Consider the following 25408-nt stretch of genomic DNA (forward strand, 5'->3'; position numbering starts at 1 on the left):
GGCAATGTTGATCAAAGCGGAAATATCAATGCTATTGCTAATAACTGCAAATAACCAAGTGATAAACTACAAACTATAGTGTTAATAACAGACCAGCGTTTCTCAAACAAAACGTTATGAGGAAATTGTTAAACACCAATGGCAGATATTATTATTTTTTTGAACGCATAGATGAATGTTCAGGAAAATAAGGTTTAGATGACACGAGCGGGTGACAGGCATATCGGGGGCTCTGGCAGATCTGCTCTTGGCTGCGCTGAGGATTTGCTGGCTCTCTGGCTCGTCCTTGAGTACATTTGGAGGGCAAACTAGGTTGGCACAGCTGATAGGAAGTGTTTAGACAAGACAAGCTGAATTTAATATACAGGCTAAAGAGGCTGTGGAGAAGTATAACCTGATCAAAACTGGCTTGAGTCTAGATGAAAATGTAAGGCAAATCAATGAGAGCCATACACTCAGATATTATGTGTGCTCAGATATTAACTGCTACTATACAAATAATACAATAGATATTCAATCTGCATTCAGAAATGACATGAAGCACATCAGTGGCATAAACACGGTAGTAATTTGTTTGGTCTTGGCACACCTGATTGAGCGCTAGTGGATTTGAAAGACTGGTGGACTTCAAAGACCTTGGCGAGGATTGGATACAATTTAATAGAAGCAGCATTTTTATAATATTTTTGATTAATATTTTGTAATATTAATTGTTGTCCATTTAACTAAAATGGCATCTAATTTTCATAAACAAAAAATTCACCCAAATCAGTAAAACAAATTTCAAAACTTACACGACACCGTTTTCAACAACAGCAAAAAAAAGAAAAAAAAGAGAGAAGCGTTTTGGCCATTCATTTACATGACAACAGTGTTTTGGGGGCCTGAAAACGCATTGGGGTTTACCGTTATTCTCTCCGCGTAAACAAAAAAAAAAAAAAAAAAGCAAATGTGTGAAAACGGTGACGTCATGCACATGCGTATTACGTGTTCAGTCTATAGGCGCGTAGTGTTTCTTTACAAAGCGACATCGCCAACTACAGGCCTGGCATGAATACAGTGTTTTTAGTTGTTTTCACGGATCATGTGAACGGGGATCGTTTTGAAAACGGTCGTCATCTGTATGCATTTTTTTTTTTTTTTATACACCGATCGACTGGCCAGGGACCGGAATCGGTAATATCCATCGCATTAATATTTAAATGTTGCATTTGGCAGATATTTTAAGACTGGATTTAGATTGTTTAAATTTACTGTAAGGGAATACTAATATTTTTCATGTTTTAAAAGCTATTACAATAATGAAAATATGACATGTTTTGGTGAGTTTATAATAATGTAAAAATTGTTATTACATTATGAGCTCAAGATTTTATTACATTTTGAGAAAATTATTACATTATGAACATTTCAATAATAATGTAGCCTAATACTTTTTACATTACATTATGAGTTGCTACACCGCCTCTCAAGCAGCTTGTGAGTCGCAAGTACCAAAATGAGTGGCTTACTGCACTTAAACAGTCAAATACATTAAAAAAAAGTGTGTCAAAATGCCCGTTTTGGTGAATATTCAGTGAAACAGTTAGTTTTGGAACCTAATTGGTTGAGAAATAAATTGCATGTTGTGTAACAGTATATTTTGGATCTGCATATAAACTCTTAAAGTGACAGCAGTCTAATTAACCTGCTGCTGCCTGTCATGTTATAAAAGAATAAAAGACAGAAAATCACTTGCTGCTCTTGACTGAATAACTTTTGTACTAATTGTAAGCATTAATCTGTATTTAATTTTTACAGTGAAGACTATCCAGTGTTATTTTACATTTGATTACTTTAGTTTCTGTAGTATTTCTTACCAAAATATACTGTATACCGACCTGAAAAACTTATAAAAATAAAAGCAAAGTTTATTTCATATCTCTCTTTACTCTACTGCATTTTCTATTTGCATCTTAAGCTACTTCTGTAACATCAAAACTTTTCAATAGTTCAATGGACTGTCTTAGATTCCAGCCAGTAGAAGAAAAATCCGGCACAATATAAACAACAGGAGCTACAGTATTTCCCGATGGCACCTGGCCCCTTAATAACGAAAAAAAATAAAATAAATAATAACACAAAAATCTTCTAGCATATTATTACTATCATAATCATAGCAATAAAACAATAATATATAAATATGGAAGGCTAGGAAATTGCCCCACAGGGAAATCTAGGGATATTTAGTGCAGCTATGAAGCGAGAAAGAGGAATCCCTTGAGTACAAGTAGCCTACAAATGTTATTAGAATCGTGATGATAGAAGAGATGGTTAGAAAGCATCCACTTTTAATGATTTTGAAACGATTTGTCTCATCTAAAGAACTTACATCACCAAATGTCTTTACGAGATGGCACAGTCACCATTATCCTGAGAAACAATTCATCACCATGGAAACGCCTTCCTCTGCGCTCACTACCGCTCTGCCACCATAGGTGCCAAAGCTGGAAGAATATGGTCTCTTTGTGTGCCCTGTGATACTTGTGATTATGTAACCGTAAAGGGCATCAGTCTCCCACCGACCCTTTCAGAGAAACTGGCATCACCACAGAAACCAGTGAGAATGAAAAGAGAACGGTTTCTAAACCCAACCTTTCTTCACAGGCTTCTTGAAAACTAATTTCACATCCTGCAGGAGACTCTTCTGTGAAAGCTGAAAGAGGACAAATTCTAGCTTTGAAGCAACTATGATGGAAAAGATGACTGATAACAAAAATAAATAAATGGTGGTCGACCGATATATCAGCTGATATTTTGCTTTATAATACGTTTTTCTGTTTGGGCAATGTTTCGGATAATGTTTTATTTTGATGGTGCACCAGACTTTTATTATTATTACTTTTATTTATTTAGATATTTTTTTTGACAGCACTGAGGTAACACATAATTCGATAGAACTGTTAAACAAATAAAGTAAATATACGAATATATGAAAAAGAAAGAAATACGGTATATGAAATTGCATTTGCTTTTATATTATTAATAGAAAGGCAAACACTATAATACCTACTCATCAACGTACAGTAAATACACATTTAGATAATTTAAGCAAGCCTTTAAATATCTAATAAACATTTAATTTTACAAATCTTGCCGACTTAGTCAAATCCAGCTGTGAGATCCTCTGAAGTGTGTATTTGTGGACTGGATAAAAACGGGTGTACTCAGTGTGTTGGAAAAAATATGAATAAAAAGGGGGTAAACAATTCTGTAAATTAATTCTGTAATCCCAATGAAGTATAAATCTGTTTATTTTACAGATTAATTTTTAATTCATTTTGTATATAATGTATATTTATTTTCAGCAATTGTTATGCATGTGTTTTTATTATCTTTAAATTAGTAAGAGATTATATCGGCTTTATATACCCTGCTCTCTAAGATATCAGTATAGGCTGATATTTATATCAGTGAAAAGATAAAATCGCCAATAAAAACAAATACAAGGTTGAAACGGTTTAGAAAAAAAAAAAAACGTCAAAAGGAAATATAAATCCATTGACAATTTCCCCTTTTGAAAAGTAATATTACTGACAGATGAACCACTATTAAATCTCTGTATGGTACTGATAAGCTGATAATTATTGCCATTATTTTTATGAAAGATAACAGATAACAGGCTGACATGAATTTTCTACAGTATTCTATGTAACAAGTTAGCTCAAAGGGGAAATATTAATAACAACTCATAATTGTCAATTATGTTTGATTATTAATATTTGGGTCAGTTAATTGGATTAACTTTAGGTAGCTAAATTAATATTACAATCAATTAATCAGTTCCAATGAACCCTTTTGATTATTCATTTATATCAATTTAGGCACCACAACATTATAATGTACAGTATGAAAAACACATAGGGCCCTATTTTAAGGATCTAAGCGAATGGTCTAAAGCGCAAGAGCAGTTAGGGCGTGTCCGAATCCACTTTTGCTAGTTTAACGACGGGAAAAATGGTCGGCGCACCCGGCGCACGCTCTAAAAGGGTTGTCCCTATTCTCTTAATGAGTGTGTTTTGGGCTTTACATGCAATAAACCAATCAGAGTCTCATCTCCCATTCCCTTTAAATGCCAGTTGCGTCACGTCATGGATAATTCGCTATTATTTACATGACGGAATTTGATAGTGGAAAGACCGAGCGCGTCTCCAGAGCGCAAACGGATCTGCTAATGCGCGACCATCTACGGGACAAGCCGGATTCCACCATATCTTTATGTACACAATAATAATATTTTACTTTGTAATCCTTTTATTTTTAATATTTGGCATGTTTGTGTGCTGCTGCGTGTTTAATAAGCAGTGTACCTACGTTGTGGACCCGCCTATAGGGGCACATTACTAACGAGCTCTTTAAATAACAAAAAAAACAAACATTGAATTTAGACCAGGTTTTAGTTGGTCAGTCTATTTCAGTTGCCTCAAATAGCAATGCGCCATCAATGAGCCTGAACACACCTCGTTTTCAGACCAGCACGCCCATTGGCGCACAAATGGGCCAAATGCATTTGCTATTTAAACAACGTGGCGCAAGACGTGAAAATGATAACTGCGTCAGGCTGAAACTAGCAAAAAACACTTGCGTCGCGCCTGACGCTGCATTGTGCCGGGTGTATGATAGAGCCCATTAAGTATAAGATTTGGCAGACTTATTAAATCAGTTTTTTTAAGGATTTAGTTATATAAAATTTAAACATACACAATATCCAATAAATTGTTGAAAAAAAAATATGGTACAGCACTATGATAATAATAAATATAAAAAATGTATATAGCACATTAAAAGCAAGCATCTCAATGTACTTTATACACACACACACAATCAATCAAGAGTAAACATAACTAAACAAGAGAAAATAAACAAAAAAAAAATCTTAAATTGAGATTTAAATAGGCTAAATAAAGTAGTAAAAGTATGATTGAGGACGTTCTAGAGGGGTTTAGCAAAGTTAAAAATCTCTGTCACTCACCAATCTCCTTGCCGAGTCCCGAGTGGAGCATGGCTCCGGCAGAGGTGACCACAGCGCAGGTCTGGAATCCTGACCCATAAATCTGGCTTAAGGGTAATGCAGGTACGATTTTCTGCCAACCTAAATTGGAGAAAGGCTTCTCAGCCCCATCCAAAGTTCGAACCTTCTGCCTCTTCTTCAGCTCGCACAGCACCTGCTGGCCGTTCTGTAGTGCCTTCCGGTGCCCCCTGTAGGCCACGCCGTGTTTATTATTATTCAGGTAGTCTTTCACAGCCCTCTGCAGGCGTGGACTGAGCATGCCTACGGACAGACTCCCTTTCCACAGACCGTGCACTACAGATTTTGATCTGGGAACGTAGTACTCGTCCGGGTCAGAGTCCTCATGCCTTGACGCCCGTTTAGTCATCCTCCTCCTGCCCTCGTCTCCCTCTTCTTCATCTTCCTCTTCCCCGCCCAACACCTCCTCCTCATCTTCATCCTGTTGAGTTGAATCCTGGTTGTACTCTAGTCGCTCACGGTTGCGACTTACGGCGCCTGATCTCGAGCCCACATCCTGGGTGCCGAATGCGGACCAGGCCGCCAGGCTCTGAAGGTCAGGATAAGGGTAGGCTTCCTGGCTGAGCGGACTAGGTTGGGGGTCAGCACTGGGGTTTTCCTCTTGGCTTTGCTCCTGTTGGGTGTTGCTGGAGGCGGAGGGGGTGGAGGAGGTGGCCAGGCCTAAATGGGTGGTCATAATGGTCCGGGGGTTGCCCTGCAGTGAGGTCAGGCGACGAGTGTCTGTGTAGGAGAGAGCGGCAGCGGAGTGCGGGTCGTCCACTCGTGATTCCATGAAGTAGGAGAGGAGCCCCAGGAACACCAGCACCCAGACCAGCATGAGGCCGAGCGTGAGCCGGCGCCACTGTTTCAGACTGGACTTCATCTTCTAGCGTTCCTCTCGGCCGCACGCCGCTGCACTCCAGACCCAACTGGAGAATTGTCAGCAGGAGGCCTACAAGAGGACAGGACATTCTTATTAAAAAAAGATATGGCATTCTATAACCAAACTCAACCTTTTCAGGACTCAACCTCATTCTCTGACAACGTGCACTGAACGGAACCGGGATGTACAACTAGTTGTCCATCACATCATACAGTGTGAGAGAGCAGCTCAGCACAGCACAAACACGTGTCTACCATGTGTTGCGGGTTTTCAAGTGTGGTTTCGCTGCATGTTCATAGAGACAGTATTCAAGACGCTACTTTAAGTTGCTGTGTTAACAGGACATTTCAAGACTACCACCTGTAAGTAAACGCGGTTGTCAATCTTAAAAACTGGCGCTGTGCGATTACATTAACTGTCATGTGTTGCCACCTACTGAGGTACTAGGTCACAACACACTTCAGTTGACTTCAGTAGTGTGGAGAAGCGCTATTACAAAAAGACAATGAAAAACTCCAGCGAAGTTGGAAAATATCAGATTTTCAGGTGAGATTCTTAGGGCTGTCGCGGTGAAGGATTTTCCCTTGCGGTAATTATGAGTGGCTCAATAGTGCGATATGCAGTTTTACCGCATTTATTAATTTATTTTGATTTATTTGTTGCTATATTAATAAGTGTTACGATGTGGTCATCATGCACAAAAACGAGTACATTTTCAGTAACCAATAAACCGAAACTAAACAGCGTATCTGCGCATTGAAAGCCTGTCACTCAGCGCGCAGTTGTTACGGCAACGGACTGTCTTTGAGTGAGTCATTAAACCATTCATTCAACAACACGTTCAAAAACGCTGATTGATTCATTAAAAGATAGTAATGAAACAATGTTAATTATTTTTAACTTTGAGCTCCACTTTTCAAGGCTCAGCTGACCAGCAATGCGTTGCATAGGTAACGCTGAAGCTTCACTTAATAGAGACAAATGGCATTGATTCAATGCGTGACTCACTGAGTTTTGTTTCCCGCGACCGCGAGTTCCTCGCGCTGTGGATGCTGACCAGCGCGCTGATGCCATTCATGGTAAATACCCTTTATTTTAAACGTTAAAAGGATGACAGGACAAATATTTAACTTTCCTTGGACACGGCAACCTTTTCACGAATATGACTTGACCTCAAAGACAGACGCAGGTAATCGCACGCGCTCAGTCGATCTCTCTCATTCACTGTCTGTTTAGGCTTAAGTGCAAATCCACGAAGCCTCTGTACAAATCACCATGATAAAACCATGATCACCACATCTTATTATCATTATTAACTTATTTAACATTCAATACACATGCACGAAGTTCAAAACAAGAAGGGTATAGCCTTATGAAAAAAGAAAACACGCGAATATCGCGGTTGCTGCGGTTACTTGAATTCCTCTGTGGTTGGCTTGTCAGTAGCGCGGTACTGCGATATTGCGGTTATCGCGGCAGCCCTAGAGATTCTCAATTCATTCAGTTAACGTAAACCCTGAAGTAAAATGTTCAGTGACTGAGATTAGCAACGATTGAATGTAATTGTGCAGTCAGTGTAGTCAGTGTAGCCATGAGTTCAGGTTGAATGTCTGTATTTTTTTCCATAATTCACAGACTATGAGTTCAACTATGTCACACATGCTCTGGTGACTTTTACAGTAATTAGGATACAACATTTTTTTGTCATAACTTAAGTATTTTTTCCTTCAGATTTTTAGATGATTTCCTTCAGAATTATTATAATTATTAATATCATTGGTAAGACTTTAAATGTTAACTAATGAACCTTATTGTAATGTATTAACTAACATGAAGTAACAATTAGCAATACATTTGTTACAGTATTTATTAATCTTTGTTAATGTTAGTTAATAAAAATACAGCTGTTCATTGTTTGTTCATGTTAGTTCTCAGTGCATTAACTAATGTTATACCATGGTCTGGGTGAATACTCGATTCTGATTGGCTGCAGGGTGTCCATTAAAAAGTGATAATGTACACCTAGGAAAGGCGTCCCGTCAATTTGCCTTTGTTCTAAATGATTGCGCTGGCTCAAACTCACTGATCAACTGCTGCGGTCGGTTCGCTGTGGCCACGTTGCTTGGCAACGCCTGTATACGGGTGATATTAAATAGTGCGCTCTACTTAATAAATAAAAACCCTCACGATTTTTACTCTAAAACACATTAAAGTATTATTAATTGATTAAATATTTCTTTCTTTCGTAAGTGACCATGGTATAAGCGGGATAATGCCCTTTGAGGTGTCCATTAACAGAAATTAAAGGACGATGCGGAGGCGTGAACCGTCCGACGCGAAGCGGAGGTTCCGCGAAGTCCATTAATTTCTGTTAATTGACACCTCGAAGGGCATTATCCCTTACTTAACAAATACAACCTTTGATTTTAATAACGTATTAGTAAATGTTGAAATTAATATCAACTAAGATTAATAAATGCTGAAGTAGTATGGTTCATTCTTAGTTCTTGTTAACTAAGGTAGTTAACTAAAATAATACACTGTAAAGTGTTACCATATTATCATTATACCTACTAGCTAACTACCTAATAATAAACTATTAACGGCTGTCAACCCGTTACATTGTGAAATCAATCAGTCTTGTATGTGATGGTTCAGACCGAGAGCTATATTAACAGGTGAAGAAAACCATTTTGTGAGGGAGAAAAAAAATAGGAGGTTGGCTCTAGAAGCGATGACAGATTACATTCGCATCTAACATCATTCCTTGGTACAGTATATTAACTTATTTTATCACTACTAGAGCCAGTTTAGTACCATACATCAAGTAAACAAATGACTATCATAACTTCAATAAACCGTAATTATGATGTCTGTAAAACTATTGCACAACAGTGACTGTTATTGGGAGACTATACTTTCAATTAAATTACATAATTTCACAATTCTGAATAATAATTAAGTACGCACTTGATACAAGCTGTGTAGAACAGACACACCGACATAGTACCAAGACAGCAACGAATTCTGTCAAAACAGGAAAAACATTTTGTCTGATGCTTTCACTTTCCTTTGAGGAAAGGTTCCCCTGAGAGCACTCATGATACACTGTTAGTTAACTGTATTGTTTCACTATTCTCTAACTGCAGATCTCAATTTAGACATGAGAACACCTGCTGTCATATCAGTCTTTCCATTGTCTATTTTGTGCAAAACAGCTAACAACAAAAAAAAAAAAAAAAACTCTTTTACTTCTGTAACACTTTGTGGAATGGATATTTATGTCTACATTTAAGATTTGTGTATTTAATTGCATACAAAATGTCATGTTTGAAATACACAATTACCAAATTTATATATTCATACTTAAAAAATCCAGTTTGTTCTGGATCTCACATATTTTAATAATACTGCTTGTTCCACAGCTAGTCATATTTTATCAAAATGAACAGATTTGTGCAGATTAAGCCAGTTGAATATATGGATTTTTAAAAATATGATTTGAATATAATCAAATAGATTCAAATAGTTAAAGCCATGATTTTTTTGAGTGCATCAACCTTACCCATTTTTACCCGTTTAATTTGACTGACAAATATGCATCATATTAGAGGTGCACTAGGTACTTTTTTTTTTTTTTAATTATCAATCATGTCAATACACCATCAATCCTACTTCCAAAATGTGTTTTTGTCTTACCCTGATTCACTACGGTAAGCCCATCATAAGTGTTTACATTTTAGACATGATGTTTTTGGTGCGAAATTGCGTAAATACATCACTATCATGTGCCTTGTCCTATAATAAAAGGTTTCTCCAGCTACTTTGAAACGTGGGAGTGGTAAAGGTTAGATGTCACAATGAGCGAGAAAGGTTGACATTTAAATATATCCCCAGAATATAAAATATGGATCACAGAAAACTTTACGAATTTTTACATTTTCAGTAAAAAAAAAAAAATGTTGTATGTTTATTTAGTATTTTGAATTACAAGGACATCAGCATGTCTTCATAATGTAGGGAGAAAATTAATAAACCAACTGAATAAACATTTTTTTTAAACCTCACATGAATGCGATGTCACTCCATAAGCCTCTAACCAAAGATGTCTGTGCACTTCATGAGTCTCTTCTTTGGAACTAACAAACAAACACAGGACGTGGTTTCGGTTCTTTTGTGATAGTTTACTCTTGCCAGAAATGTTTGGGTTGAAAGAGGAAGCGAAGTAGATGTCTCGACCTCGGCGCATGTGGCGAGATGTGGAGGTAGAAAGTAAATCCTCAGTGGCCAACTTTAAACAATCCCATTTGGACTAGTCGTCCAACAACAGACCAGTTAATTAATGCGTAAGCAATGCTCCTGTTATTATGCAGGATTCACAGGTTTATTTGTTTTTTTAATGCATTTGAATGCTTTCAAAAAGGCTCAAACTGTTGGTCGTTGTGAATTTGATGTTGCTCAATATTTCACAATATTTCTAATTTGACAATTCAGACGTCTTGCTCAGACAACCCACTGACAAAGGAAATTAAGCATCCCAAATCTTGATTTTTAGACCCAGATAACTGACTAGAAGTGCAAAGTGCAGGATAAATGAAGTTGTCTTCCAAAAGAAAGAACTGATTCTGAACTGCCTGAAACGAGTCGTCAGTAATTCCAGTCTTACTTCTTGCACAAGCCAACTTGGGTTTGTTACAAAATTGCATAATGTCAGCCTATGGTCTTCATTGGCCTGCGAACGTCATCTACTTTAGCCCGCTCTCAAACACTGTAGTTGCAGCGGACATCTGGAAGAGTTTGGTTCACGTTGTTGACATGTTGAGAAGGCACTGTTTGCTGTGCTGCGAAAGCAAATCCACATTGCACGCACTTGACTTCCAAAGGATGAGGACTTGCGCTTGAATTGATACGGTAAAACGCTATCGTTACTGTTCGTATCACAGTGTATACAAGTGCTTGAGGAAGCTTCCAGAGCTGAAATTCAAATACAGTAATGGGTGTTGAGTTTGACACACGCTGTACATGGTAGACCAATCACAACAGACTGGGATCTGACCAATCAGAGCAGGCTCTCAGAAAGGAGGGGTTTAGAGAACTTTAATCATTTATAAAACGGTTCCAGAAACTGTGAGAAAAGAGCTGATGCTACATGCAAATACTTGTCTGATTATGGAGATCACCATATATAGATAACAAACAGGTTTACAAAAAGCTCTGAGTTTGTTTGCGTTTCAGTCTGATTCATTTGGACAGTTCACTCACGCACTGAATCATTTGCAGTGGTTGCACAAGTAACGCATACTTTATAAGACAGAAAACAAAAAGACTGCTGGATGAGAATGATATTTACTTGCAATGTTGTAGAAACAAAATTTCGTTTGTCAGCAATGAAGCAGCTCTTCAATGCACGTGCAAATTGTGAACGACTCTCTACTGCAGGTAAAGACAATGTCTCTATCCATAACAACAACATGTGCCTTTTTTGATGTGCCCCAGAACTAATGAAAGGCTAGAAACGCCCCAGGAAGTTGCAGCGAAAATAGTGTTTGCATTTATTGCTATAATTACAGGAATATGGTAATAACATAATAATAGTAACGCACTAATAACTCTCTAGTGCAGGTAAAGACCATTTGTGTCTGTAGCCTATATATCCATAATGATATAAAAAAAAAAAAAAGGGAACACTTTTTTGATGTGCCCCAGTACTGAAAGACTACCAACGCCCCAGCAAATCGCAACGAAAATAGTGTTTGCATATTGTGATTATTACAATAATCTACAGAGAGTCTTTGATGCATTTTCATTGACTTGATCAGCGAGTGTTCAGCAAGAACTGCCATCAGTTTACGCAAAAGCCTGTCACCAGAATTTGAGAACTTTCAATAAATGCATTAAGAAACATTCTTAAGTTGTGGTCAAATTAGCGAAGTTACGCTAAAGCGAAAAGACATAAGCTTCTGACGTCCAGTGCAAAATTAATGACAAAGGGACTGAAACAAAAAACACTGGAAGTCCAAAAATCAGATATCCAAATGCAATTCTATGCCTTGAAGTTTAGGGGAGCTGAATGAGAGATGTTGTGGCTTTAATGTGTTGCACACTGCTGTCACTGCCTAGAATTTCAAGTCAACAACATTTAGATTTTAGTTTTCTTATTAGAAGCTATTCACAAGCCATATCAAACACAGTTTGGTTTGGCTTGATGTGATCTGATGAAAAATAAATAAATACATAAAACTGAAACAACAAAAAAAACCAACAAAAAAAAAACCACATGACAGAAAATGCTACAGACACAGTCTGTCTGCTGCAAAGTCTGCTTACCGCATTTCCTTCCCCTTGAACCTTAGATGAGTTGAAACTGACAGACACAAATGCACTGCAAATGCAGAAATATACAACCTCAAGAGCATGTAGAAATGACTTGACCAACAGTGTTTTAAAAAAAGTACAAATAGAGGGAAGACATAAGGGGCAGTGAAAGAGCGCAGAAGAGCGAGGGAGATACACGGCACATCCGTTACATTATTCATTAAACTCACACAACCCATCAAAACCGGGTGACTTCCCAGAGCTCCTTCAGGTCATTATAAGTCAGTCTCTCTCTCTCTCTCTCACACACACACACTAAAACACACAAGCAATAACAAATGCGCGCACAAACCTCAGTCCATGGAAACATCTGCAGTGGCTTCAGACAAATGAACATCATGTGTAGCAGTAGTACAACACTCTGGACCTGCACTGCAGTTTAGCACGAAAACCACTTCAGCAAAGCTTCATAAGCTGGACCAGATTCATTTCAGGTGTCAAACTTTTTTTTCTTTTCTTTTTTAATATTGCATAAATGATTTATCCATGCACATCATTAATTTATTTAATGCATGTGCCCTCACAATCTTAAATTAAAATAACTTCCCCCTCCATCTTGCATCGACATCTCTTGTCTTCTCTGATGATGTGTTTACTTGTACGAGGGTGTGATCAACCTGTCACTCACATGGAACCTGTATATACACTCACCTAAAGGATTATTAGGAACACCTGTTCAATTTCTCATTAATGCAAATATCTAATCAATCAATCACATGGCATTTGCTTCAATGCATTTAGGGGTGTGGTCCTCTGGTCAAGACAATCTCCTGAACTCCAAACTGAATGTCAGAATGGGAAAGAAAGGTGATTTAAGCAATTTTGAGCGTGGCATGGTTGTTGGTGCCAGACGGGCCGGTCTGAGTATTTCACAATCTGCTCAGTTACTGGGATTTTCACGCACAACCATTTCTAGGGTTTACAAAGAATGGTGTGAAAAGGGAAAAACATCCAGTATGCGGCAGTCCTGTGGGCGAAAATGCCTTGTTGATGCTAGAGGTCAGAGGAGAATGGGCCGACTGATTCAAGCTGATAGAAGAGCAACTTTGACTGAAATAACCACTCGTTACAACCGAGGTATGCAGCAAAGCATTTGTGAAGCCACAACACGCACAACCTTGAGGCGGATGGGCTACAACAGCAGAAGACCCCACCGGGTACCACTCATCTCCACTACAAATAGGAAAAAGAGGCTACAATTTGCACGAGCTCACCAAAATTGGACAGTTGAAGACTGGAAAAATGTTGCCTGGTCTGATGAGTCTCGATTTCTGTTGAGACATTCAGATGGTAGAGTCAGAATTTGGCGTAAACAGAATGAGAACATGGATCCATCATGCCTTGTTACCACTGTGCAGGCTGGTGGTGGTGGTGTAATGGTGTGGGGGATGTTTTCTTGGCACACTTTAGGCCCCTTAGTGCCAATTGGGCATCGTTTAAATGCCACAGCCTACCTGAGCATTGTTTCTGACCATGTCCATCCCTTTATGACCACCATGTACCCATCCTCTAATGGCTACTTCCAGCAGGATAATGCACCATGTCACAAAGCTCGAATCATTTCAAATTGGTTTCCTGAACATGACAATGAGTTCACTGTACTAAAATGGCCCCCACAGTCACCAGATCTCAACCCAATAGAGCATCTTTGGGATGTGGTGGAACGGGAGCTTCGTGCCCTGGATGTGCATCCCACAAATCTCCATCAACTGCAAGATGCTATCCTATCAATACGGGCCAACATTTCTAAAGAATGCTTTCAGCACCTTGTTGAATAAATGCCACGTAGAATTAAGGTAGAGCCCTGCGCGGGACTGTTTTCTTCATCCCGCTCTGCCCTCGCCCGCCGAATTTCTGACCATTACCGCCCGCTCCCGCAACGTATGTGTTACACTCCCGCCCGCTCCCGCAATATGTATGTCCACTCCCGCCCGCACCCGCAAAACTCTGAGAATTTATTCCCGCACAATAATAGAGATGCATTGATTTTGTGTCTTCTCCCGTCCCGCAGGAAAAAACATGTATTTGTATTGCTATTATTGAAGAGATTCATGGGGTTGTTTGTTTCGTTTCCCTGGCCGGTATGCATTCTGGACACATACACACAGGACAATGGAGGAAATCGAGTGTATGCTGTTTTTGGATGGTTTTGTTTTTGTTTTTGCTGTTTTTATTCAGGATACTCCGTCTGGCGCGTACAATGATGACGCAGTGAATAGTGATGATTCTCTCTGATCAGCAGTCTGCCGTGTTTTCACGTCACATTTTAGTATCGCCTCAGCTCGTTTAGAACCTCGCCGGAGGTGGTACGAAAAAAAAGTACCTGGAAGCAGATACAGTTACAACTTTTACATAGTGGAAAACCAAACAAAGGCGAGGCGAGTCGATCCGAGCCAAGGCGAGCTGGTACTGTGTAGTGGAAAAGTGCCATTATTGACATCTCCATCATGTCGCTAGGCTCCGATCCCGCAGTGTTTTTTTAGCCGCCCATTCCCGCCCACAGCAAAGTTCAAACCGCCCGCTCCCGCGAGATTTGCGTTGGGTCCCGTGGGCCTCTAAATTAAGGCAGTTCTAAAGGCGAAAGGGGGTCAAACTCAGTATTAGTATGGTGTTCCTAATAATCCTTTAGGTGAGTGTATATATATATATATATATATATATATATATATATATATATATATATATATATATATATATATATATATTAGTGGTGGGCCGTTATCGGCGTTAACGCGCTGCGTTAACGCGAGACTCTTATCGCGCGATAAAAAAAATATCGCCGTTAATCTATTCCCCAAGTTGGGTTGGGAGATGATGACGCAATCTACCCACGGCCGCGAGGTAAACCCGGCTGCAACGCATATTCGTCGTCATCTTAAGTAAACACGGCTGAAAGTGAAAGCTGCAACATCCATTATTTGGACTTGGTTCGGATTTAAGCCGTCCGACAAACAGCAGCAAACGATAGACAGAGTGTGTGGGGTAACGGTTCGGTAAGTTAACACACGACTAATCTGTTCTACCACCTCAAATTCAAAACGAAACATGATATCACTGAATACCAGCGCGCGCGTATTATTCTCATTCCAATATATCTTAGTGGTGTAACGTTAACACATAATCTCTGTCTATGCCCGATTTTAAGAATCGTTGTTGTGTTTCTTTTTAACTGAAAAGACATCAGTTAGACAATATTATCATTTTAATTTTGGGGTTTCATAAGCTTAAAGCTATAATAAACATTAGACCTACTTAAGTCTCTGCAGCTAGTGTACTGAAATTTTATTTATCTGCAAAATTGTGTTGTATACTTACAGTTTTGCACAATATATGTTCTCAAAACTACATATACCCTTTAAAAAAATACATTTAGCAGTTGTTTAGCAGGGTCTGTGTAACCTGTTCTGAAATGGGGTTTTTTATTATAATATACTGTATATCGTTATCGCAAGAGGCTGCAATGTATATCACAATATGGATTTTAGGCCATATCGCCCATCCCGAATTGATAGCCTATAGTAGTTGATAATAACATAGGCCTACCTAATGTTGCCTATGGACGGTAACAGTACAGTAGTAACCTTTACAGTCTATGAGTAGAACAGCTTTCTCAAGCAGTTTGTGATGCATTTTGGAAACAGGAGATGAGCCCCTGGTCTAATGCACCACCTGGCTTGAGAAACCCGTTCTCAAAGACTTACTTTTATAGTCATTATTTGGGTAGCACACATATTCTGAATGCCTTCGGTAGAATTCAAATGAGCCATTTTAATCTAGATTAATCTAGATTAATTTCAAAATTAATCTAGATTAATCTAGATTAAAAAAATTAATCTATGCCCACCTCTAATATATATATATATATATATATATATATATATATATATATATATATATATATATATACAGTGAGGAAAATAAGTATTTGAACACCCTGCTATTTTGCAAGTTCTCCCACTTGGAAATCATGGAGGGGTCTGAAATTGTCATCGTAGGTGCATGTCCACTGTGAGAGACATAATCTAAAAAAAAAAATCCAGAAATCACAATATATGATTTAACTATTTATTTGTATGATACAACTGCAAATAAGTATTTGAACACCTGTCTATCAGCTAGAATTCTGACCCTCAAAGACCTATTAGTCTGCCTTTAAAATGTCCACCTCCACTCCATTTATTATCCTAAATTAGATGCACCTGTTTGAGGTCGTTAGCTGCATAAAGACACCTGTCCACCCCATACAATCAGTAAGAATCCAACTACTAACATGGCCAAGACCAAAGAGCTGTCCAAAGACACTAGAGACAAAATTGTACACCTCCACAAGGCTGGAAAGGGCTACGGGGAAATTGCCAAGCAGCTTGGTGAAAAAAGGTCCACTGTTGGAGCAATCATTAGAAAATGGAAGAAGCTAAACATGACTGTCAATCTCCCTCGGACTGGGGCTCCATGCAAGATCTCACCTCGTGGGGTCCCAATGATCCTAAGAAAGGTGAGAAATCAGCCCAGAACTACACGGGAGGAGCTGGTCAATGACCTGAAAAGAGCTGGGACCACCGTTTCCAAGGTTACTGTTGGTAATGCACTAAGACGTCATGGTTTGAAATCATGCATGGCACGGAAGGTTCCCCTGCTTAAACCAGCACATGTCAAGGCCCGTCTTAAGTTTGCCAATGACCATTTGGATGATCCAGAGGAGTCATGGGAGAAAGTCATGTGGTCAGATGAGACCAAAATATAACTTTTTGGTCATAATTCCACTAAACGTGTTTGGAGGAAGAAGAATGATGAGTACCATCCCAAGAACACCATCCCTACTGTGAAGCATGGGGGTGGTAGCATCATGCTTTGGGGGTGTTTTTCTGCACATGGGACAGGGCGACTGCACTGTATTAAGGAGAGGATGACCGGGGCCATGTATTGCGAGATTTTGGGGAACAACCTCCTTCCCTCAGTTAGAGCATTGAAGATGGGTCGAGGCTGGGTCTTCCAACATGACAATGACCCGAAGCACACAGCCAGGATAACGAGTGGCTCTGTAAGAAGCATATCAAGGTTCTGGCGTGGCCTAGCCAGTCTCCAGACCTAAACCCAATAGAGAATCTTTGGAGGGAGCTCAAACTCCATGTTTCTCAGCGACAGCCCAGAAACCTGACTGATCTAGAGAACATCTGTGTGGAGGAGTGGGCCAAAATCCCTCCTGCAGTGTGTGCAAACCTGGTGAAAAACTACAGGAAACGTTTGACCTCTGTAATTGCAAACAAAGGCTACTGTACCAAATATTAACATTGATTTTCTCAGGTGTTCAAATACTTATTTGCAGCTGTATCATACAAATAAATAGTTAAAAAGTCATACATTGTGATTTCTGGATTTTTTTTTTTAGATTATGTCTCTCACAGTGGACATGCACCTACGATGACAATTTCAGACCCCTCCATGATTTCTAAGTGGGAGAACTTGCAAAATAGCAGGGTGTTCAAATACTTATTTTCCTCACTGTATATATATATATATATATATATATATATATATATATATATATATATGTATATGTATATGTATATGTGTATGTATGTATGTATGTATGTATATATATATATATATATATATATTATATATATATAAAGTTTGTGCTTTTTCTCTTTTTTTTTCTTGTATGCTGACTGCTGAGGGGGCCGCTGTGCCTTGGTGAAACAGTGTTTGTATTTGTATTTGCTTACTTATCATTGCAAGCAATCATAAAATACAACATATTGCAAAAAAAAAAAAGAAAAGAAAAAGAAGGTATTTACTGAGAAACAGACCTCGGGTTCGGGCTTAAAATATAACCGTAATGGTCGGGTCGGGTAAAATGATTTCGGGTACGGCCTTCAGTTTAAAGCCCATGCAGACCTCTACAGTACGATGATGACACCTATTGAACCGTAGGCTATGATGCAAGTTAGTATAGAAGAATACAACGTCATCAGCATGTGCTAGTGGTAAACAAATAGAGCCGCACTTTGGCAATTGTTTTTATGTGCGCTGAAAAAAATAAAGAGGAAGAAAAAGAGGAGAATATGGATGTGGCCATGGCTAGGGAAAGAGGTCAACTTGGCATGCCAAATCTCCAAATAGAGCTTGAGGTAAGTAGTTTTAAGTTTTAGCGCCATGTCGCGTTGATCAATACACCATTTCATGTTGCATTTTTCTTGGCTAGTCAGTAGACGTAGGTTGTAGTAGCAAACACGCTGTGAGATGATCATGCTAAACTGACACTGTCAGAAAATGATTGCAGGCTACCTTTGGTCTCAAGATGTGACAATGGCCGTCTTTGAAGCTCTCTCACGGTTTAGGAGCCACGACCACAGAATTGCTCATCTTTCGTCTGGGACAGCCCAAAATCATACAATGTGTACCAGGTATTCGCCAACAAACCCTTCCATTTACAAAAAAAACCCTTTCCATTTAATGAAGATAACAGTACTTGTTTTAATATCAGCCAAACTAGACTTAACTAATTCGAAAATAAATTAAGGGGCTTCGGGCAACTCCCTATTATGTGTAATTAACATTTGACTACCAATGCTTTTTCAGAATTTATTTATCTTATACTCTTTTCCCTACTGACCATTATACATTGCTAAAAATAAAATATGTAATTTCATTTGAACGAGCTGGCAGGGCATGAAAGATAGCTACAGTAGCAAAAACGATCCATTTAATTCTGAGGGTCAGAGAGCAGGAGCAAACCATTCTTCTGGCAGTCCCACAGAAATCTGTTAGATGGTTTTATTCTCCCACGCTGACAAACCCACAAGCGTTTCATCAATTTCACCGAAGACAACGATTGCACTTGAGGCTTGTTCTGTCCTTGCGGAGGGCAATCAATATACAAGACGAGAAGCGAAAGTGAGAACGGAAGAGATAAGAAAGGGATTTCTGAGCAGACAACCTTGAGACAGCCGGTCTCAATCCAGTCCGTCTCTGTGTGACCCCGTTTCGCATTTACACCGCTCTCCATTATGGATGACCAGGCAGCGCCCTCTGGAAATCAACTCAGGGGTCATTTGACTGCATGTGCATGGAGAGCAGAGGGAGCAGATTGATGAGCAAACACATGTTCACAGTCACACAGTGAACCCATTAACCTGAACCTTTCATCTACATTGCTAATGCACTCCAGTAACCCAATCCACTGCCAGACATTTTTAGTCCCGCAGGATTCATTGCATCTCCAGATCCATAGTCATCTTCAAAAGCGCAGTCATCCCTAAGCGCACATTAACCCAAGTCTTGTGGTCTAAAACACTGAGGGAGAAAAATCTCACCTGCACCTCTGATCTGCCGTCCATTTAGAGCTGCACAAATGCACATGAGCTGTACAAATGTGCTGCCTTCATCCAGCTGGAAAAATGTTTTAAATAAACCAACACAGATTTCACCAGCAACCAGAAATAAAGCCACCATCTGGACCATGTCCCCGAGAAGGAACAGAGACAGGCTGAGAAAAGGACAAAGACGACAGGAAAAAAGGAAGGTGTTGAATAGAGGTTCCTCTGAATCACTGCTGTGTGATATAAAAGCCTGTTTCCGGTACGGTATAAAAAATAAAATAAAAAAGATAATTGAGAGCAGAACTGAGAGCTTATTATGTCCCAATCCTGATAAAAATTCTGTAAACTCTGATATAAACACGCAATTCTGTTTTTTTGTTTTTTTTCCGCTTAAATTGAAATTAAATAAGAAATGCTGTAGAGGTATTATTCATAGTTCACGTTAACTAATGCAACCTTATTGTAAAGTGTTACCCTAAATGTATGTATAAAAATAAATAGCACCACAGTAAGTGAGGACCATTGTGGCACAAGTGCACAGTTCAAGTGCACAGTCCAAGCCAAAGTATTTTGCATTAAATGCTTCAAAGAGGCTCATTTGCATAGAATTTCGTGTGGGTTGTCGCATCAGGTGTTTTGACAGATTGCTTGTGTCGATTAATGGAGTGAGAGATGTTTTTCCCCAGCACATAACTATAGCTCATTTCACAAAACAGCAAGTTACAAAAAAAACTTCAGTCTTCACGGAGTGAGCAAGCACTCAAGCATATCAACCAGACAGAGCGAAACAGAGAACCTCTAACAACAACACTGTAACAAAACTTTCATTTCGATCAACTATTTGTTGGATGTTACATTTAGATTTAATGAGAGTAATGATGAGAAAATTGTAAATCTGCAACAAAACCACCACCATCAAAATGATTTAATTCAAATTACATAAATATTTAAATCTGAAGTTTACGGTCAGTAAACACAAATGAAGATATTTTTGATGAAATCTGAGAGCTTTCTGTCCCTTCATTGACAGCTATACGCTATTCGGACGGGACTAGTTTTCCAAACGACGTTTGAGTTACAATTCTTATCAACCTACGTCTGTGATTTCATGTACGGATTCGGACGGGACTAACATCTCCGTGTTTATTACCGAGGTAGGAGTGTCTGTGTTTTACATGTGGGCATTGCAGAAGATCACGTGTTCAGAATGCGTGGATTGCGTATGAAATATAAAGTAAAACGTCCTAATGCGTTTAGTGTTTTGAAAAACATTTTATAAAAATAGTATAAAAAAACTAAACCTACATTTATCATCATGATTTTATATAAATGGGTTCTTATAATAAACCCACTGGAATAAAAAGTTTTAACTTATATAATTTAGGCTACACGTTATGTAATGAAGTGCAGAAATGAAAGTAATCTTACCTGAAACTGATATTACAGTAGCCAGTCTTAAAGGAGCCGTATGTAAGATTGTGGCCAAAACTGGTACTGCAATCACTTTCAAATTACTGTAGAGCGGTGTATCCCCTCCCCCTCCCCCCTGACTCGAGGTTGCCAGATAGGCTGCAGGATCCAGCAGGAAAGTAGGCTGCTATGCAGCTGTGGTAACTAGAGCAGAGCTGGCAACCCCGATGCTGAAACACTACTGACTTCGTGATTGGTAGATAGGTGGAGGGCGGCGCTTCAGGCCAAAACACAAGATGACAACATCAACATCAGTTGAGGGCTGCAACTTCACTTTTTAAATGACAATATCCTGGCCGGACTACTGTTGTCAGTGATATAAGTATTTGAAATGAACATGATTTCTTAATGTCTAGTGACATATCAGGGCCATTTTATGATTAAATGAAATACATTTCTTACATACAGCTCCTTTAACAGTTTACGTGATTTGGCTCTTCTTGTTGATTTCATTTTTTTATTTCTTCGCAGTGTACCGAACACATCTACATCCATTATCGGTGCGCAAAAAGCAGAAACTTGAACACTGGCGCAATAGCGAGAGATTGTACGGTAGTTCACGTTGACCAAAACACACAAGAAAAAGCGTTTTGGAAAAAAACATTTTCGGCAATCACAGACATTCGTATTCGGACGGGATTAGATTTCTCTGAGGACCGCAGAGTTTGACGAAAAACAGTAGGTAATTTGCTCAGGAATTTTTACAGAGGTCGTGTGAGAAAAAGACAGACATGGCAGATTCTGACAGGATTAAAATCTCAAAGTACGTCTGTGAAACAGAAATTTCTCTAACGTCCCCCTGTGAAACTAGTCCCATCCGAATAGGGCTTTTGTCGCTTCAAAATGTTCATAAAGAGATTGTAAAACTAATCCATATGAATTGAGCGGTTTAGTCAAAATTTTCTGAAGAGACACAATCGCTTCATGTAATGAACAGATTGAATTTAGGCTTTTATTCACATATTCATCAGTTCACACATCAGTTATGGTAAACGGAAGATCAAGCATGTTCGCTTGACATGCGAGAACCAATGAGGCTCATTCTCATGTTACGCAGCACGTTTGAGCTTCAGCAAGAACCAATGAGGTTCATTCTCGTGTTACGCAGCACGTTTGAGCTTCTGTAAGAACCAACGAGGTTTGTTCTAGCATGGCAAGCATGTTCGGTTGAGCTTCTGTTTATGTTCGCTGATAAATATTTATTTGTGAAAAAAAAAAAAATACTACATTAAACCTGTTCATTATATAAAGCGATCGTGTCTCTTCAGAAAATTTGGGCTAAACCGCTCAATTCATTTGAAGATGAACGAAAGTCTTGCGGGTTTAGAGTGACATGAGGGCGAGTAATTCATGACAGAATTTCCATGTTTGGGTGAAATATCCTTTTAATGATGAAAAGTTGTCTGCTTAATATTTTTGTGGAGACTGTGATACTTTTTCTCCAAGATATTTTCATGAATAGAAAGTTTAAAAGAACAGCATTTATTTGAAATGTAAATCTTTGTAACATTATAAATGTTTTTACTGTCGCTTTTGACCAATTGAATAATTTAATTCACGCTTACTGAAAAGTAGAATTAAAAAGTATTAAAAGCTATTATTTACATATATTAATAAATATAAATATATTGTAAATCTGAACACACACACACGCACACACAAGATTCCTGACAGGACCACCATGATACGATATTGATTTATCAATTTGCATACCGTTTGGAGGAACATATTACGCAAGACGTGCAGCAATAAACTATTATAATAGGTTTCAATGATGTACAGTATACATTTTTTATTTATTTATCTGATTATATCAAAACAGAACATAGAAACAGTCACTGGTGGTTCAAAACTAAGAGCATAAGTGGAAGAGGAAAATGATAGACATAAATGCGTGGCGTGAAAGTGTTCATTCGAAATGATGGGAAAAGCCAAGGCCAGCTTGTAAAAGTTATGGTTGAATTCACACCTCCCATAGCAACAAGCCCGGTTCCCACACATCCATTATTCATAGATTTCATTCTGATGCCTCTCCAAATGTTTAACGGTATAATCTGAGGTAATTAACGAAATAATATAAACACTGAAGGGGGGATACATTTCTCAGTTGTTGGCAGGCTTTTGTAAATGCTTAGCACCTTTAATTTAAGCCCAGTCAAGTGAGCTAAAGTAAGATGAAGAATCATTTCTTTACACGTATGCTCAAAGCCTGCGTGCCGGAGGACGTTCAGGACGATATTGCTATTCATCCATTTTGTCACAGGATTGTGAAGCATCCATTTAAATAGCTAATGTGCGAGCCTAGCCAGCACAAATCACAGGACGCTTCAGAGAGGGAATCAGCACAGGAGATGGAGGATACGGGCTGCCAGGGGCGTAAACATCCTATTTGCTTTTATAAGGTAATTAGAAAGCACTCTCTGAAGGTATGAGACCACGAGCAATCTGATTATATATAAAAACGATACCTGGACGCATTGTTTTAAAAGGATGTCGACCTTGAGAAATGAGCATCCAGATGAAATGTAATGGATCCCATTTGAACCGCGCTCCTTTACGAGATGCCTTGCATATTTACTATGTAATGGATCTCATTTGGACGGCACCACTTTACGAGATGGTATACTTATTTACAGGCAGGCAGTTCTACCCACACAAGCACTAAATGCATAATAGGGAAATAATTGGGTTGCAGGAGAGAAAATAAATGCTTTACAATACGTGTTCATATGCATCTGATCAGTCTAGACTTTGAAAAAATCTTCCAAAAGCAGCAAGCTTTTCTTCCTTATTTTATAACCTGATTGACATTTATTTTTACAGATATCCTTTGGAAACGTCTGAAGTGTACTTTATATTATTTTCATAACACAACTCACACTTTTCACAAACTGTGCATCATCGATACTAATGAAATGCAAAGCATGCTCACAAAAAAGTGAGTGGGTGACTGCAAATAACTGCTCAAATGAAGCGGATTACCATCTTGTGAAACCCAAAAGTAACATTTGCTACTTACGAAACATTTAATCAAATTTTAGGTAGGTTAGAAGAAACACATTAAGTCCTAAAGGGAAAGGACTGTTGCAATACATTTCCTGTTTCTTTCCTATAACCTGTTTGTACCATCTAAAACGTTGAAAATGCAAAGGGGAATTTTACCATGCTTTCTTTTTTTAGTACAAGTTTCAAATATTGATGACTTAACATAACTCCCATAAACCTTGCTAAGTCAGGGTCAAAAAGGGTCTGTAGATGCCAGTCTGCATACATAAACATAACTTACTTCAAATAACTTAAATTGCAGTAAAAACCAGATGTTGCATCATACAACCAAGCAATCCCATGTGACGTGCACAGATGCCAGGTGCACAGTAAGTGGTTCACATACAGAAATTAATTATTTATAGAAATGAATTATCTATGAAAGCACCCATTGAGAAAGTAAGGTTAAGAGTAAGATTTCCATCCATCTAAATATAGATTTTAATTTACAAAAGAATGCATTCAATATTATATATAAAATTCGGTATCATTATCCCTGACTGTAGTTGAGCTCACCCACCAATGATATTTAAAATTCATTTCTAACCGGTGCAATTGCTCTGACTGATGAGAGGCTTCACAAGGGCAAATGGCCATATTTGTATTCATTAAGGCTACATTTTACAGTGAAATAGACTTTATATTTTGATGGTTGTTTTAAATAAAGTAAAATTACTATATGCGTAGATATCTACATACAGCTCTGGAAAGAATTAAAAGACCACTGCAAAACGATCAGTTTCTCTGGTTTTACTATTTATACAGTGCCCTCCACAATTATTGAACCCCCTGGTAAATATGATCAAAATTGGCTGTAAAAAATAAATCTGCATCGATTATCCTTGTGATCTTTCATTCAAAAAATGTGCAAAATTCTAACCTTTCATTGAAGTAAAAGAATTGAAAGTGGGGGGAAAATCACATTATGAAATAAATGTTTTTCTCCAAAACACGTTGGCCACAATTATTGAAACCCTTTTATTAAATACTTTTTGCAATCTCCTTTTGCCAAGATAACAGCTCTGAGTCTTCTCCTATAATGCCTGATGAGTTTGGAGAATAACTGACAAGAGATCAGAGACCATTCCTCCACACAGAATCTCTCCAGATCCTTCAGATTCCCAGATCCATGTTGGTGCTTCTCCTCTTCAGTTCAGCCCACTCATCAGGTCAGGGGACTGAGACGGTCATGGCAGAAGCTTCATTTTGTGCTCCACAACAAATTTTTGTTTTGATTTTGATGTTTGTTTTGGATCGTTGTCCTGA

The 25408-nt window shown here is 38.5% G+C and overlaps 1 protein-coding gene across 1 annotated transcript in view; it reads right to left on the reverse strand.

Moving 5' to 3' along the window:
• Positions 1-25408, reverse strand: part of st6gal2a (ST6 beta-galactosamide alpha-2,6-sialyltranferase 2a) — a 76222-nt gene that overhangs the window by 24312 nt on the left and 26502 nt on the right. Inside the window, exon 2 of the mRNA XM_079880457.1 lies at positions 5012-5999. Within this exon, the coding sequence (XP_079736583.1) occupies positions 5012-5930 (919 nt within the window). The 5' untranslated portion in view covers positions 5931-5999. The remainder of the gene's footprint in view (positions 1-5011; positions 6000-25408) is intronic.

The sequence above is a fragment of the Squalius cephalus genome (assembly GCF_949319135.1).
Source record: "Squalius cephalus genome assembly, chromosome: 9".
In the NCBI taxonomy this organism is placed as follows: Eukaryota; Metazoa; Chordata; class Actinopteri; order Cypriniformes; family Leuciscidae; genus Squalius; species Squalius cephalus.